The sequence below is a fragment of the Ceratotherium simum genome, chromosome 24 (assembly GCF_057802395.1).
Source record: "Ceratotherium simum simum isolate JZ-2026a chromosome 24, ASM5780239v1, whole genome shotgun sequence".
Lineage (NCBI taxonomy): Eukaryota > Metazoa > Chordata > Mammalia > Perissodactyla > Rhinocerotidae > Ceratotherium > Ceratotherium simum.
This window is the reverse complement of record NC_141923.1, coordinates 35,624,914-35,641,808: the sequence shown is the minus strand read 5'-3', so window position 1 is coordinate 35,641,808 and position 16,895 is coordinate 35,624,914. Positions and strand designations below refer to the sequence as shown.

At 39.1% G+C, this 16,895-nt stretch overlaps 1 protein-coding gene across 1 annotated transcript; it reads right to left on the bottom strand.

Moving 5' to 3' along the window:
* Positions 1 to 1,669: 1,669 nt before the first annotated feature.
* Positions 1,670 to 16,763, bottom strand: ATP6V1D (ATPase H+ transporting V1 subunit D). Its single transcript, XM_004426259.3, has 9 exons — positions 16,518 to 16,763; positions 11,823 to 11,940; positions 9,240 to 9,319; positions 7,806 to 7,873; positions 7,041 to 7,085; positions 5,780 to 5,883; positions 5,120 to 5,186; positions 3,842 to 3,920; positions 1,670 to 2,380 (listed from the first exon to the last, which is right to left on the bottom strand). Exons 1-9 carry the CDS (start codon positions 16,556 to 16,558, stop codon positions 2,239 to 2,241), a joined length of 744 nt encoding a protein of 247 aa, XP_004426316.1. The 5' UTR covers positions 16,559 to 16,763; the 3' UTR covers positions 1,670 to 2,238.
* Between the last annotated feature and the right edge of the window lie 132 nt (positions 16,764 to 16,895).

The window sequence follows — 16,895 nt, the reverse complement described above, 5'->3', positions numbered from 1 at the left end:
AGCCAAGGATTTGAGGAGACTCAGGATAGGATATAAGTTGTTGAAAATATATGACATTTCATTTCTCCCCTCTTTCTACTATACCACTGTATATCTCCCAAAGGAGGCAAATCACATACCAACAAAAAGTGTCACACATATACACACCTGCTACCCCAGTCCAGCTTTTTACTATTCCTGATCTATTCCCTTCCCCTGTGGATCAGATCACCCCAAGCCTACACAACAAATTATCCACAATTTTCTCCTGATTTCTTTTTAACAACATGCTAAACCATAAAATTATCTGCACTTCTGAAGGGAGTTTAGCCAAGGCCAATAAATACCAGAGCTTTAAGAAGCCACAGGAGAAATCTAAGGTACTTATGGATCAATGCTTTAAGGTGGACATTCAATTTACCTAAATGAAAAACCACTAAAAAATCTGGCTCTCTACCCTTACCTTCAAACTAATTTTTGCCTCCTAGAGAGGCAGTATGTACTTAAGAACCAAGGCTCTGAAATCAAGATACACTTAGTCTGCATGCTAGCTGTGCTATTTGACCTGACCAACCTGTTTCCTCATCTGCAAAATGGAGATGATAGTATCTACACCTCACCAGGGTATTGGGAGGATTACATATTAAGCAGTTCAATGATGTTACCTATTTTCAAGACTTACTTCTGAACTCAGCTGTTGGTTTTCTAATCACTACTGAATTTATACTGAATCTGAGATTTTATTCTATGAGCAACAACAGGATTTCCTAAAAATCAGCTCATCCAGCACAGGCCCTATGTCTTAGCTTTATCTCAAGTTTTAAATATAGGAGAGGCAGAAATGATAGCAGTTAAAGGTGTAAAAACTCTGAAGGTAGACTGCCTGGATTTAAATCCTGAATTCCTCACTTTCTAGCTTTTTGACCTAGGACCAATTACTCAAGCTCCTTGTGCCTCAAAATCTTCTGTGAAATGTGGGCTTAAAATAATATGTACTTCTTATGGTGGCTAATGGTGAGATAATATATATAAAAAACACATATAAAACACACAAAACGGTGCCTGGCCATAACTAAGATCTGTTATTTTATAGCAGGTGTTAAATGTTTGCAAAATTACTTGGTACTTTAGAGAGCCTAGGCTGTGATACCAATGGATTTAAATACAATACTAATAAGGCTAGTGTTACAATTTCACTAACTAAAAACTGTTCCATGGCCAGACATGTCAAAAATGCCTGGAACTGGGTACAAGAAAGCCTGAGTGATCATGGATAGCTCACATCAAATCAAACAGCGTGAAAAACCTGTCACCTCCTGATAACGGCCACACAAATGCCTCATCTTCCTATATGGAAGACGGTAAGTGGTTACTGCTTATAAAATAGTAGACAGTTACCTTCTTACTTACTCCCAAATGGGAGTTAGTATTTTTTCTTAGATTAGGAAAGAAGTATTAATAAGCTCTCTTAACGCACTGGCAATCATACATTTATTAGTACCCCAAAATTCAATAATCATCTCAGCTTATTAGTAAAACACTGATAAATGAAGGGAGAAAAAAAGGGAGGCTACCCACTTCCTACATGCCTGCAGAGAAAGCTCTTTTTGGAAGACAAGCCCATGTGCCAGTCTGAGCATAAGAACATGACTGTTAGTCTTAGCAGTAAATTAATAAAAAAAAGGAACAATTCATTTTTAAATCATTTTACTGTTTATACCATAGTCACATTTAAATTGGCAGAACTGCTCCCATGATAGACAGGACAGAGACCTGTCATGCATGGAAAAATAAGTGAAGGTTTTCATGAAGCTTGAGGAGAGAAGTACCACAGGAACACAGGGATGGCTGCAGGATCTCAGGTAACAGTGCCAAGGAGTGCAAGTGGGCAGGAACAAAGGGGCTCCAGCAGTAGTTGGCCTCCATGTGCTGGCCTGAGACTACTGCCATTTCCTAATGGGGCTTTCCTAATATGCTTGGTAAGCAGATCACTTGTAACAGATGTAAAGGGAGTAGGGTGACACGTCTACAAAATAAATTTTTTAAGTTCTTGGGTAGGTTCTACAAATCTTTTCTGTGATAAATGGTTGCTGAATTATGATTTTGCAAAGGCAATCCCATAGACAGACATCCAGGGAAATTTTACAGCCAGTGAAATTCTTAAGCCAAAAAAATAAATAGCCTCACATACCAAACCTACACACTGTGAATTAAAATGGTGCCATGTTAGGGCTTCTGAAAGAACCAGAGCAGGCAAGATTATTCAAACAGAAGATCCTCGTCCTTCTCTTCAGCCAGAAGATTAGCAGGCTCCATCACCTCCCCAGCTGCCCTCCGCTGCTCCAAGTCCTTCTCCGATTTTTCCTTGAGAATCTTTTTCTTCTCCTGTATTTTCTTTAACCTGTAAAATAAAGGAGGGAATTTTCTGAATGCTGTTTCAGTACTAAGTAGATTTAATTCCTTCTAGTTTTGTAACAAGGATAATAAACACCTACAAACTACAACAAAATTTTACTTTTAATAATTTCAACAGTAATTTATAACCGTTTTTTTTTGCTGAGAAAGATTTGCCCTGAGCTAACATTTGTTGCCAATCTTCCTCTCTCTCTCTCTTTTTTTTTCCCTCCCCAAAGCCCCGGTACATGGTTGTACATTCTAGTTGTAAGTCCTTCTAGTTCTTCTATGAGAGCTGCTGCCACAGCACGGCTACTGACAGACGAGTGGTGTGGTTCTGCGCCCGGGAACTGAACCTGGGCCACCGAAGTGGAGTGCGCCAAACTTTAATCGCTAGGCCATCGGGGCTGGCTTTATAACCCATTTTTTAAAAAAAGATTTGAAGTAGAATACACAAATATTTTATGCTAATAACTGATTTCAAAAGCTCCTATCCTGGGGGTGAATAAACTTTGAAATCCATTCCTTGATAATGGAACAGATTTTGAGCAGACATTTATTAAAATTTTGAATCATTCAATTTGGATCACCACAACCCTGAAGGTCACTGAAGGACAGAAACTAATTAACCTTTGACAATTAAGATTATAAATCATACTCAGATGCTACTCAAGGTCCAAGACAACCACGTCTTCCCTGAATATGCCTGCTTTCACCTGTCTCCCACTTCTCTGAATCTGGCACACTGACCCCTGTACACCACCTATCTAGTATTTATTATCCTTACTAGCTGTAAATGTTCATAACCAATTCATGTACATGCATCATTTCTCTCCAAGTCCTGTGCTAATGCTCTAATGGTATGATTTATACTAGTCATGCGCTGCACAATGACTTTTTGGTCAACAACAGAGTGCAAATACAACTGTGGTCCCATAAGATTAGTACCATATAGCCTAGATGTGTAGTAGGCTATATCATCTAGGTTTGTGTAAGTACACTTTATGATGTTCGCATAACAACGAAATTACCTAACGATGCACCTATCAGAACATAGCCCGTCGTTAAGCAATGCACGACTGTATTACATAACGCCCTCAAGTAGTTTATACTTTCTCCTGGAACATATACAACATGCAATACATATTTGATTGACTAATTTTAGCTTCTTTTTATGTGACACCCAATCTACATCACTAGTTCATTTTTAAGAATAATCAAGTCTATTAATAGTTTGTCTGAAGGGCATAAGTTCCAATCTGGAGATGCCATGTTTTAGGTATGTGTAAAAGTTGGCATAGATTTGCCTCCACAGCCTTTGGCAACATTTTTTCTTGCTTTTTATTTATCAGAATAAAATACAAGCTGTACTAATTCTAAAGAACATAAGCCAACAAGTCTCTCAGCAAATCGAGCCTTTGGAATATGGAAAACAAAAAATGATCAATAACTGCCAATTCCAACAAACCTATAGAACTCTTCTCGCTCTCTCTCATCCAGCTCTGTGATGATATAGGCAAGGGTACGTTCAATCCGGGGAATGATGACTAGGGTTTAAAAAAATATATACGTGAGAACTTCAAACCTCCTTTTTTCAAACTGCCAGTGCTCATTTGTATAATAGTTACTTGTTTTTTCGAATTGTAAAATTAACATACATTTAATGCAGAAAACTTAGAAAGCAAAAACACAAAGAAAAAGAAATAAAATGAAGTATAATCCAACTACGCTAAAGCAACTATTCTAACGATTTTGGTATGTGCCCTTCTAGTGTCTTTTCTACGGACAGGTAACATTGGACCACGATATACACAACAATGAATACACTGAATTTATATGAATATATAATATTGAACCACAGATGTTATTTTAAATATAACAGCAATCCACTGTTAAAAAGTAGAGCATCAAGCAGAGAAGGCAGTAAGTTGAGATTTGTGTCAGTCACAAGGCTCTATTTAGTTGCACAGAATCTGCCTATTCTGTTTCTAGCCTGGGAACACCTTGAGAGCTGGACTGCTACCTACCCATTTTGTTTGCTTGCAATTTCATGTACAAGGCCTGGCACTAGCAAACAGTCAGGAAATGTGTTTTCAGTTTGTAAAAAATGAGATAACTTCCTCTTTAACACTAACAGAACCCAAGCAAAATAATTTCTTTGCTGTTCAAATTTTGCTCCTTTCTTACCTTATAACTGAATAAATGTTTCTTTAATGAAAACTGAGTTTCTTGAGCAAAAAGTATTGTGTCAACACTACGTGTAGTTTTAAAATAATGAAATTAAACAGATGGAAAATAAATGCATCAAATGAGAAAATTTATTTTTAGAAATCAAGGCCAACAGCTCAAGAACTGCACACAAGGCCAAAGAGAGAGGGATTTAAAGTTAAATATTTAATGTATTCAAAAAGATATATCATTCAATCACTGGAAAGAACTAAAGAAAACACTAGGGCCCTTGAGAAACAGAATTTCACCCTTTATTCATGAATAACCAGAAATGAATAAAACATTTCATAATTTTTAACTCACCACTCTCCTCTGTAACTCCTCCCAAATCACACACACACGCTACTACCAAGGCACTAACAACACTTTCCTGTGCTACTGACTCACCACCTTCCCACTGTGGGCAGGGGCAATGTCTCATTCACCGTGCGCTAAGTGCCTGATTCCTAGCAGCTGCATAGCCAAGTGGAGTATGCACAAGTGAAGAACAAAGAGCCTCACAGCAGCTCACACTCACCATGTTCAATGGCATTGACACGCCTGTTGGTTATCTTAATAGCTTCATCCAAAGTAACAAAGGAAGTCTAAAATAAGAGGACAAATTAATAATGTAAGCAAAGAGTCTTCATAATCATGCCCTGTTCACTGGCTTCATTCAGACTGCATTTGCAGAGAACTTTTGGAAACCAAGATTACATCTTTTCAACATGCTTAAAAAACAGAAAATTCTTGTCAGATGTCCATCGAGTTAACACTATTTCCATGCTATTATAATTTGTTTACTTCAGACTCACCTAAAGTTATAAAAATGGTAAGACAAGAAAATTATGCACTGATGACCTAGATATATATTAACTGGCCACAAAGGAAAAAAAATGGCTTTCATGCATAAACCATGTTATATTTGCATTTAAATCTAGTACTGACTGTTGCTGTTCTCACCTAGCAAAGAGTGAAACTATACCATTGCACAAACATTTTGTTAGCAATGAAAAGCAGGGACAACGGTGCAGAAGCCACCATTTCAGAAGTCAAAGCATCTTTCGCTTGTTTCACATAGGTTCATGGAAACAGTTTACAGTACTAAGTGCAGTAGGCTCTGATTCAAGATCTGAATCTCCCCCACTCGCCTATTAGAAATCAAACTGCAGAGTTCTCCAGCAATTCTGCTACTGACCTGCAGCGAAGCTAGTTCTACCAGTAGTTCCACTGCTTTGGCATAATTCCTCTTTAATTTAGCCAGTTGTTCCCCACCTCTGGCTAAACCAGTTAGTTCATAACCTGAAAGACACAGGAAACATTTGTAATTAGAGAATAAATAATCTTCCCTAAAATTCCCCAAAAGAATATGTCAGAATAATACAAACATGGGAAAACAAATCCACTAACCACTGTTACATGCAAACACGAAGTGCTCATCTCACTGCCCAGACCCTGTAGACATGCTGCTAAATAGTTTTCCACACGGATGCTATTCTGAATATAACTAGAGGAGAAGCTCTTAACCAACCTTCACTTCACCAGCTTGCTGCATTAACCAATGCGCCCCATCCCCTCTGTAGCTCATCCTGCCTGATGCCTCAGTACAGTGACACTCTCTGTTAACAGGTGACTCCACAGAATGTGCTCCCTCTTTATTTGCGCTGTACTAAATACTCTATGTGAACCAATGAAAAACGAAGGCCAAAAAAAGAATATTGCTGTTTCTATGAAAAAAAGTTGATTACTTGGAAAGACTCAATAAAGATGTGCTACTACCCAAAAAATGCTGTCAAATTAGGAAAAGCTGAGACAACTTTAAAAAATTGAAAGTGAGCTATAAAAATCTAGGAAGATTCAGCATTCAGATTGTATTACAGAGTCTAAGATTTTATTCTACTTTAAAGAGACCCAAACTGGAAATTATAAACAATGCACTGTGGTTTATGCAGAAAGATAACATGGGAAGTCTAATCTGTGGAATCACAATCAAAGAAAAGCCATGTCTCTGGGGCCAGCCCAGGATGCATGGGTTCAGATCACAGGCGCAGACCCACACACCACTCACCAAGCCATGCTGTGGTGGCATCCCACATATAAAGGAAGATTGACCCAGATGTTAGCTCAGGGCCAATCTTCCTCACAAACAAACAAACCAAAAAAAGCAAATGACTGTACATTTATATATTTCTAGGTTGAAATAAAATCTATACATTTATATATTTCTAGGTTGAAATAAAATATTTTAAGACATGTACAATGTTTCATGACTCCCTGACATAACGTTTTTGTGATTAACCGATTAACTACTGTCCTGACTGTACAGATAAGAAAGCTTCTAACACTGGAACCACTGAACTCTAAGATCTATCTAGCACCATTTTCCAGAACAAAGCTCATTTAAAGAGGAATCAGGAGAAACCAGAGACACACACTAACATAAAAAGTTTCACACTTACTGTCAGTTCCCTCATGGTAATGTTCAAATACTGGCAAAGTAACACCTGTTACACACAAACAGAGATGGATTCACAAACATGTCCTTGAAGTACTGTTTCTTAATCACTGTTTCCTGTGTTTGTTTTTCAGCAAATACTCAAAAGTCAAGAGATTGTCTGGAATTGTAACTGGTTTCAATGAATGAATGTAGGAACCTGCCTTAACTGTTCATTCCTATTCAAAAGTCAAATTATCCCGAGTAAGAAGAGATCTGGTTGTGACAATGTTTTTTCTTTCAGCTTTGAGGTATACTTAATATACCAAAAAAATGCACATATTTAACATATACATTTTGATGAGTTTAGACATACACATATACCCACGATACCATCACCACAATCAAGGCAATAAACATATCCATTACCTCCAAGATTTCTTGTTCTCTTTCCTGTGTGTGTGTGTAGTAAGAACACTCAACATGCGATCTACCCTCTTAAGAAGTTTTTAATTTCATGACACCGTATTGTTACAGGCACCATATTGTACAGATCTCCGGAATGTATTCACCTGGTATAACTGTTTATATTCACTGAACAACAACTCCCCATTTCCCCCATCCCCATCCCCTGGCAACCACCCGTTACAATGGTTTTAACATGTAAAGCCAATCAACTTGTTCTAAGTAGAAAAGAGATATTGGGACATCAAGATCTTGCTGTATAAACCGGTTAATTTTAAAATGTTACCTTTTTTCTCCAAAGGGTTCTAAAGGGTTGAAAAGCTACCTGCTACATTATCTTTCTTCGCTCGAATCTTCACTTGGGCTTTATTTACATTTTGGATAACTGTGGTGCTGCAGAAAAAGAAAAGGCCTTGATTTCGTTGAGTTTTTAGAATGAGAAATAAACCTACAGGGACCCATCAGATAATTTCAACAAGAGTGAGATGTCACAATTAAATATGTTTTGATAACTGTCTTTTTCCAGGAAAGGAGAAAAATCACTGCTGCCAGAAGGGTCTCAGAAAGTAAAAAATGCACAATATTAAAACATTAGCCATAAGAAAACAACAAAGAACGACTTTTAAAGTACGTGGATTGCTTGAGTTTTCATTCAGACATGTGGTGCATGCATGTGCCTTTAGGGATTTTTATTCCGCCAACGTAATTTGGAGAAAACTTTCCTTCCTTCTAGGTTTGCTGTTTAATTGGCTAAGCAAGGAGTTCAATTCCTTTACCCTGGAACCTAACTTCCATCTGGCTTTGTCTGACTCTCAACCTGTTATCATAAAATAAAGTGTTTTCCTCAAAACCACCCTAAAACACAGATATACCACTTATACACTACTGATTCCCCCCTCTGCTGGAAAAGTCAATGTAAGTTGTTACCTTACCAGCACTGGCAAAAATTAAAGCCTACTACTTCAAAAGGCCTTATGGCCCTCAGGCTGTGAGACCTGCCCACCAGGTCATGCTCCTAGATAATACAAACTAAGAATGGAGGCACTGTGTCATTGGGTAAAAAGACTAAAATCAAAAACCCTGAAAACAACTTCCACCTCTTTCCCTAAACAGGCATTTGACTTCAGGAAGGCACTGAACTTTAACTGAGAAGAACAATACTTGCCTGATCTACCTCACAGGCTTATTTGGAGAATCATATAACATTTAAATTGGCAAAACCCCTTTGTAAAGCAATAACTAAACCATTTTGTATGCTTTGCAAAGGATATATTGATATGACAAAATTCATGTCCTTTAACAACCAATTCCATTCTCAAAAATTGATCCTAAGGAAATAATTTATAAAAAAAAATATATATATGCATGAAGATAATCCTGGCATCTTGTCTAATATTCCAAAAACCTGAAAATCAATCTACAAGTCCACCATTAGGAGAAAAGGTTAATAAATTATGGTACATCCAGAGAAAGATTATGCAGCCATCTGAAAACAAAGAAAAATGTTTATGATACAATGGTAAATAAAAACAGACTATAAAATATTAAGTATCTGGTGCCTGCAACTATGTAACAGATACATGTGGGTGGTAATACTGACAGTGGTGTTAAGGTGATGGGGTTAAAGTGTTCTTCCTTATTATTAAGATATCATTTGTCTTTAATACTTAGATATTTTTAAATTAAAAATGGTTTTTAAATGAAATTATGAACATGAAAGCACTTTGCTTTTTCAAAACACCCCATTTAGTCTTCTTACCTAAAGTCCCCGGCTGTGAATTTGGCCTCAGCGAGTGAAAAGGCAGCTTCTCTCATCACCTCACCCATTAACATTTTAGTCTGGAAAAGCATGAACAGCAGATTCAACCAAGTTTTTAACAAGGAAAAATCATCATAATTATGTTCCTTTAATAACCATCACTATTTTATGCCAGGTGTGATGTAAATATTGATTTGATAACAATAAAAATAAAAATTTTCAATTTTGTTTGAACAGTTTTAGTTATGGTCACTAACAATGTTGTAAACCTATGAGTTTTATAATTAAAACATCAGAACAAACACATTAAGAAATAGAAAAGTGAATCTTGACTGAAGGACCTCTTCTTCCCGAATGGGCCCATGCCAATTTGCTCAAATCTCTTAAATTCACTGCAGTGCAGTGAAAATCCTAATGGCATAGTGATTCTAAAATACAACTGCAATATTTAATGTTTGAGAATATCCAATACTTTTTTTGAAAGAGAAGAAAAACTAGGACAAGTGGGTAGGGAGATGCTTTACCAAGTATTAAAAATGTACAGCTATGATAAGGAAATACATCTGGTACTGGAACAGATAAGTCAATGAAGTGGAATAGAGAGTTCAGAAACAGCCCAAGTTTATAGGGAAATTTAGTAAAAAGACCATTCAATGGGCCATCTATTTATAAAATAAGGCTAAAAATCTCGACCACCTCACATCACAACAAAAAAGAAAAAAGTCCAGAAATATTACAGATAAAGGTATTTTTTTCAAAAAAATCATAAAATAACAATATAATATATAGTAGAATATTTTCTACTTTCTAAGCATCACATGTAACCCAAAAGCCATATAAAGGAAAAGACTAACAGATGTGACCAAATATTAAGATATCATTTTTTATAAGTTAAAAGATAAGAAAAATACTAGAGAAAATATTTTTAGCATTTTACACACTAATTAGAATGTACAGGGCCGGCCCCGTGGCTTAGCGGTTAAGTGTGCACGCTCCGCTGCTGGCGGCCTGGGGTTCGGATCCCGGGCGCCCACCCACACACTGCTTCTCTGGCCATGCTGAGGCCGCGTCCCACATACAGCAACTAGAAGGATGTGCAGCTATGACATACAACTATCTACTGGGGCTTTGGGGGAAAAAAATAAATAAAATTATAAAAAAAAAAAAAAAAAAGAATGTATAGATATAGAACTTCTACCAAAAAATAAGAGAAAAAATTCCCCAAGAAAATCAAATTACCAGTAAACATGAAAAGATGCTCAACCTCATAAATAACCAAAAGTAATGTAAATTAAAATAAGATAGCAATTTTAGCCCACCAGATTAGCAACGAATAAAAAAAGATTAATATCCAGTTAGGAAGAATTTAAGAAAACAGGTTCTCTCATTAATCATTTGGTAGGAACGTAAATTAGTATAACAATTTAGAGGGCAACTTGGCAGTTAGCTATTAAAAATTTAAATGAACATATCCTCAAGATTCTAAGATTCTTTTCCAGAGAAATACCAGCATACATACATACATATTTAAGAGTACCCTCCCCCACCAAAATGGTACAATTATACATTCATCAATACAGTAAGGGTTAAATTCCATTCTCCATGTGATGGAGTACCATGCAGCTATTACAAAGCACGAGGCAAATCTATAAGTATTGACATAGAAAGCTGTCCATGGTTTGCTATAAGGGTGGGGGGAAGGCGGAGAGGGGCAGAAATGTTACAGAATTGTGTGTGTGTGTGTGTATATATATATATATATATATATAATAGTTTCATGTTTGTTACTGAAAACATCCATGTGTGTGGCCATATACAGCTGGGAGGGAGGGAGGGAGGAAGGAAGGACTGAAAGGTTATAAACCAAAGTGTCACAAAGAACTCCTCTGGGAAATGAAAGGACAGTTGGGGCAGTGGGGAGGGGGACATGGGAAAGAACCTTCACTTTTTTTATATACTTCTCTATTCACTGATCATTTATCCAAAAAGCATTCAATTAAAACGTACTATGTGCCAGCACTGTTCCAGGCACAGGAAATACAGTGTTGAAAAGACAAAGAGCTTGCTCTCACGGAATTTACATTCTCTAGTGGAAGTAAACAATCAAACAAGAAAATATCATCCAGGAGAACATACTGTGATAAAAATAAAACAAGTAGATGTGAAAGAAGTAAATATGGTGGTCACTTCAGATTTGGTGATCAGTAATGGCCTCTCTGAAGAGACCAGAATGGCCAGACAAGCCAGCCATAAGAAGTTCTGGGGAAAGAGCATTCCAGGCAGAAGAAATACCTAATGCAAAGGTCCTGGAGGAAGTTGTTAGGAAGAATGTTCCAAATGAGGTCAGTGAGGCAGGCAGGGGCCAGATCAGATCAAGTGGGGCTTTGCGGGTAAAAGCAAGGAGTTTGCATTTTACTAAATGAACTAGCTGAAACTTGTTACACTTATAATAGTATTTTTACTTTTGAAAGAAAAAAAGTTTAATTAAAATAACTTAAAGAAAAATTAAAATGCCAAGGGCCATGCTGGACTTTCCTTAGATATTTCTAAACTAAATACTGTTCTAAGCAAAGTTCCTTCTACCTCTATTATCTTCTTTAGGATCTGTCGAAATCGAAGAGTTAAGGCATCAGATTTTTTCTTCAGGAGGTTTCGACCTGTCTGTGCTCCTTTTAACCGAGCCTTCATGATGGTCTGTGCCCTATATAAACAGAGTTGAAGACATTTATTCCCATCGTTTAAAAAAATAAAAATAACTCCCCAAGGGTATTAAAATTATGCTTTATTCTTTGATATCACCAGAGTGAGAATATACAGCATTTGTAGCTGACAGGTTTAATTGGTTTCTCAATACTGTAGATTTCCATCTCCAGTGTTCCATAAATGAGAAGTTTATTTATTTAAAACAAAACAATTCTTTAATCAATATCTGGAATAAGTATTTATTAAATCATAATAAAATTTACCAGGAGCCCTGTTTTATTATGCCAGCATAGTTTAAATACTTATTTGATTTGTAAGTCCAAACAGTATCTGTGTTTCAGTTTCCATTAGAGGTGTATTAAAGATTAAAAAAAAAAAACCTGTCCACTAATATGTATCAAAATTTGAAATGCACTTACCTTCAGGATCAACAATTCCACTTTAAGAATTAATCCTACAGATTTACTTCCCCATGTATACAAAAACATGCACAAGATTAAGTATGAGTACTCTAGCCTTATTTGTAATAGCAAAAGGGTGGAAACAAGTTCAATGTTCCATTAATCATGGTTCATAATACAATGGAATGATATGCAGCCATAAAAAAAAGAGGAAGGTAGATCTACATGTGCTTCCTATATTGTATGGTCTTGGTTATGCAAAGTAAGGGATAAATGTGCTTATATAGATACAGAGGATAGTTCTAGAAAGGATTCACAAAAACTGCTAACAGTTTCCTTTGGGAAATGGGGCTGAGTGAAAAAAATGGATTTACTTTTTAGTACTATATTCTTTTGTACCTTTTGGATTTTATGCCACAACCATTTATTACTTTTTCTATTAAAAGTGTGGCATTAAAGTGTTTTGATAACATCAATCAAGACCCTAATAGTAATCATTTTATTAATCTGTAAATGACTCTAGTTAACAGATGATATATATGTACTCCTGAGAAGTGACAAGCTACCGAAGTCTCTTTACCTCCTTATCTCAATGTTTTCCCCTCAGAAACCCCAATACCAAAGTCAAGAAAGCAACAGCAGGCATCAACATTTCTGTTCTTGCTACCATATGCCAGATAAAATTCAATAATGGAAAAAAAAAAAAGTAGGTAATAAGATCCAATAATACATTGTATAACGTAGATACTTAAAGGGATTTGTTTAAGGGGATATAATTTCATATGACTAGTGTTACAACCAACTGCAAAATAGCATGTATTAATGAACCTTTTGGCTAAATTCTTAGATGATACCAAAATCTTTTACTATAGGGCAAAGGTTACTGAGACAATTCAATAGCTGGAAGGGACTTGAGACGTTATCCTAAAAGCTAGGAAAATGAGGCTCATAAAAGTGAAACAACTTTCCTGCAGTCACTCAGTCAAAAGGCAGAGCAGGGGGGCCGGCCAGGTGGCGCAAGCGGTTAAGTGCGTGCACTCCGCTGCGGCGGCCCAGGGTTCGCTGGTTCGGATCCCGGGCGCGCACCGACGCACTGCTTGGCAAGCCATGCTGTGGCGGCGTCCCATATAAAGTGGAGGAAGATGGGCACAGATGTTAGCCCAGGGCCGTCTTCCTCAGCAAAAAAAGAGGAGGATTGGCGGATGTTAGCACAGGGCTGATCTCCTCACACACACACACACACACACACAAAAAAGGCAGAGCAGGAACTTGAACCAGATTTCTGACTCCAGTGACCTGCCCAAGACTCAAACTAAGGCTCAAACCTAGGTCCACTGTACCCCAACCACGTGCCACACTGCCTATAGCATCAGGTGAACAATTCTTTGGAAAAAAACTAGCTATCAGTGGCTGACTGGCCACTTGGCATTGACTGGCCTCGCTGGAGGTCTAACCAAGTGAAACTGGTTCAGTTTCCAGCCTGAGCAGAAACTATCCACCCCAATGTGTACATTTAACATACCATATTGTTGACACTAACCATCAGAATTTGGGCTCAAAGAGGTGGATCAAATTTAAGTCAAATGCTAGTACTGCAGATTCCAGCAAGTTTATGGTAAAAAGGTGAACTGGTTGATAAAATTGAATTTACCATGCTAATTTTAATTTCCTCCTAGGTAATGGTACCTCTGTGAAATAGACAAATTTTAATTGAGACTCAAAGACTGACCTGCCCAAGTGCTTACAGCCAGTATGTAATAGAACCTGGGTTTGACTGACTTCTGTTGACTCCAAATCCTTCACGCCTCTGTTGCTTCCACCCCAAACTTGTTTTGCCCTCACTGGTGCCCAAGTCGGTGAAAGCCCGTTTCACAAGATAAAACTGCAAGGTAGAACTGTCTGAAACAGCAGTTGCTAGTGTATTTTCTAGCCTAGCTCCTAAGAAACCTGCTCTTTTACAAGTTTCAGAGCTGCTCAGCTCTACGAAAAATGTTTGACCTTCAGCTAAGATGATGACTTTGTTTCTAGCTGAATCAAAGACATCTGACTACATGACACAGTACCTGCTGCTAAGCCTTAGGAAAATTATTTAGAGAAGCGGTTACTTCCTGCACCTACTTTTCCTCGCAATTAGCAAGCAGAGTGCTCTCAAACAGCAATTTTCACCTTCACAAACCTATCATTTTCTTGTCTAAGCTCAAAGAAGTCTATTTTCACCTTTCAGTCTCAAAGTAAAAAAAAAAAATGTTAACACTCTGACTACTATCAAAGATCAACACAGCCAGATATCAGTTAAAGCAGTGAAAACAGATTTTATTCAATAACCACTGACCGCAGGGCAAAGAGCTGAGCTCCATTCTGATTTGTGCAGAGGTGACTTGGTGTTTTAAAGGAAGAATGAGGGAGGGGGGTGAGAGGGGACTCAGGTAGAGTCAGAGAAGTGAAAATCACACAGGGTTGGTCAGTGGAAATGTGATTAGGCCAGCTGTGTCTGCTAGCTGGCAATTAGGGAAGTTAGGATTCTATCCCTCCACAGAGACTGGGAGACAGAGGCCGTATCCCTCCTGATGATTACATCTCAAAGAAATGGTTTTCAGGTCCTTGAGAAAGACACTTCTAAGTTGGAGAGATATATACATCTCAAAGGAGAAGGAAGGATTCATAACGGTAAGCCCTTTTTAGTAAGTGCCTTAAGAATGGGAGGTCAGGGACCTACTGTCAGGTGTTGGATAGAACAAACAAAATTTTCCAGGCAGCCATGAGCTTTCTCCGGCAGGCATTTTAACGGGGCCTGGGGTCATCCTAGGAGCACAGCCTCAGGCTGCTAGAAGCCACGCTAGAGTGTGGTGGACTTGCAGTGCAGAGGTTTGGACGGAGTCAGAGTCATTAAGTGCTGGGAGGTCTGCAGTTCCTACTACCCCAGAGTAGTCCTGTTCCTTATCCATTTCACAGGCATTGCCTCTCCCCACATCGACCGGCGTCCCGCCAAGTACAAACAGCTATTAGAAAATCAGTAGGTGAAGTTAAAAAAGAAACAAACAAAAACCCCTTCACTTCATTACCAGCTGTAGCCACCCAGGCAGAGACAAAAATCTAGGTTTGGGGTTTGAATATAACTTTTATTTTAAGTGCCCTCAGATTCTCTGAGAAAACGGTCAGGATGAAGACAAACAACAGAAACCCCGAAAGCGACAGGACCACGATCAGAAGATCTAAATGTCAGAGCCAAAACTGATTTTCCGCTCCTCACTGAAAAAAAGAAGAGGAAGAGGAGGAGAGGGCAAATAGGAACATTCTTTACTTTCCACACGTTGTCAGGCACATTTGAGAAAACTTCAAAATTTTCTTTACGAACTGGCCAAACACCTACGGCGCTATGCTATTTCTCCTGCCAAAGAATTCAGGTCAAAAGAGAAAGATTCCAAGGCACGGATTCGTTCAAAGAACATTTTTTGTGCACTTTCTATGGATTAATAATCAAGACCTCATCCTGGCGAGAGCTCACAGTCCAGTGGGAAACATATGTAAATAAATACCACTTTTCAACGTGTTCAGAGGTCTGAACAAGGTGCAATGATGACAGAGCAAAAGGAGTCCCTCAGAAAATCGGGACATCTTCCCGCCGCAGGTGACATTTCACAAGATCTTGGAAAATGAGTAAGGGGATCCACGATCGAATCTAACGAGCACGCTGGGGCGATTCGATTCAATTCAATTCGCAATCAGAAGGTTCTCCTATACGCTTCCGACCGCAGTAAACTTCCCTTCTCAGAGCATTTATCAAATCTCGTTGATTGTCCATCTCTCCGCTGAACTGTGAGCTCTGTGGGCAGGAGTGGCGACGATCCATAGTTACATAAATCCAGTGCCCGGCTCAACAAGGGAGTGTGGAAGGAACGGCTCGATTAGAGTCAAGTCAGCGGACCTCCACAAAAGCCAGCAGGCCGGGCGCCCGCTCCCACGGGCCGGGGTCGCTCTGTCCAGGCTGGTTCACTCAGGAACGTGTGAGGGGGCCGTCATGAAGCCTCGCCCCGGACTCACGAAAAGGGACTGGGGAGAGCTCAGGGTCGGCCCAGGAAACAGGGACCCTGCTGGTCCAGGGCATGGAGGGACCGCGGCTCCGGGCAGGCGTCCCTGAACCTGTGAGGGCTGCTCGTCCCATTCTTTTACTTACATTCGTGACGGAAAGATTTCAATTCGGTCTTTGCCCGACATTCTGACGATGATCGTGCGGCTCGGTCCCCGGCCGGGCTAGAGTGGCTGCAACAGCCCCAGCCACAGCGTCTTCCTCTACCGGAGTCAGCTGGCTGTGTCACTTGACCCGCCTCTCGTTGCTAAGAGGCAGCCCGCACACCCATTCTTCACTTCCGCTTCCTGTCGGCACGGTGTGCGGCGGAGAGGAGGCGAGGGGAAGGAGGAAGGCGATGCCCGGATGTTGAGGCGCGCGCACCACGGAACCGCCTCTCAATTCCGGTTCGCCTTCTAGCCCCTCCCCCTTCAGCTCCCAGGCGGCTGCGCAAGACTCTGCACGCGCGGGGCGAAAGAACAGGAG

Bases quoted from the DNA above. Each gene is read 5' to 3' on its own strand.
- ATP6V1D (XM_004426259.3), bottom strand. From the start codon at position 16,558: ATGTCGGGCAAAGACCGAATTGAAATCTTTCCGTCACGAAT. The intron at 9,320-11,822 runs GTAGAAGGAACT...ATGCTTTTCCAG, and splicing joins TCCTAAAGAAGATAATAGAG to ACTAAAATGTTAATGGGTGA. The intron at 3,921-5,119 runs GTGAGTGTGAGC...TTTAAACCCTAG, and splicing joins TGTCAATGCCATTGAACATG to TCATCATTCCCCGGATTGAA.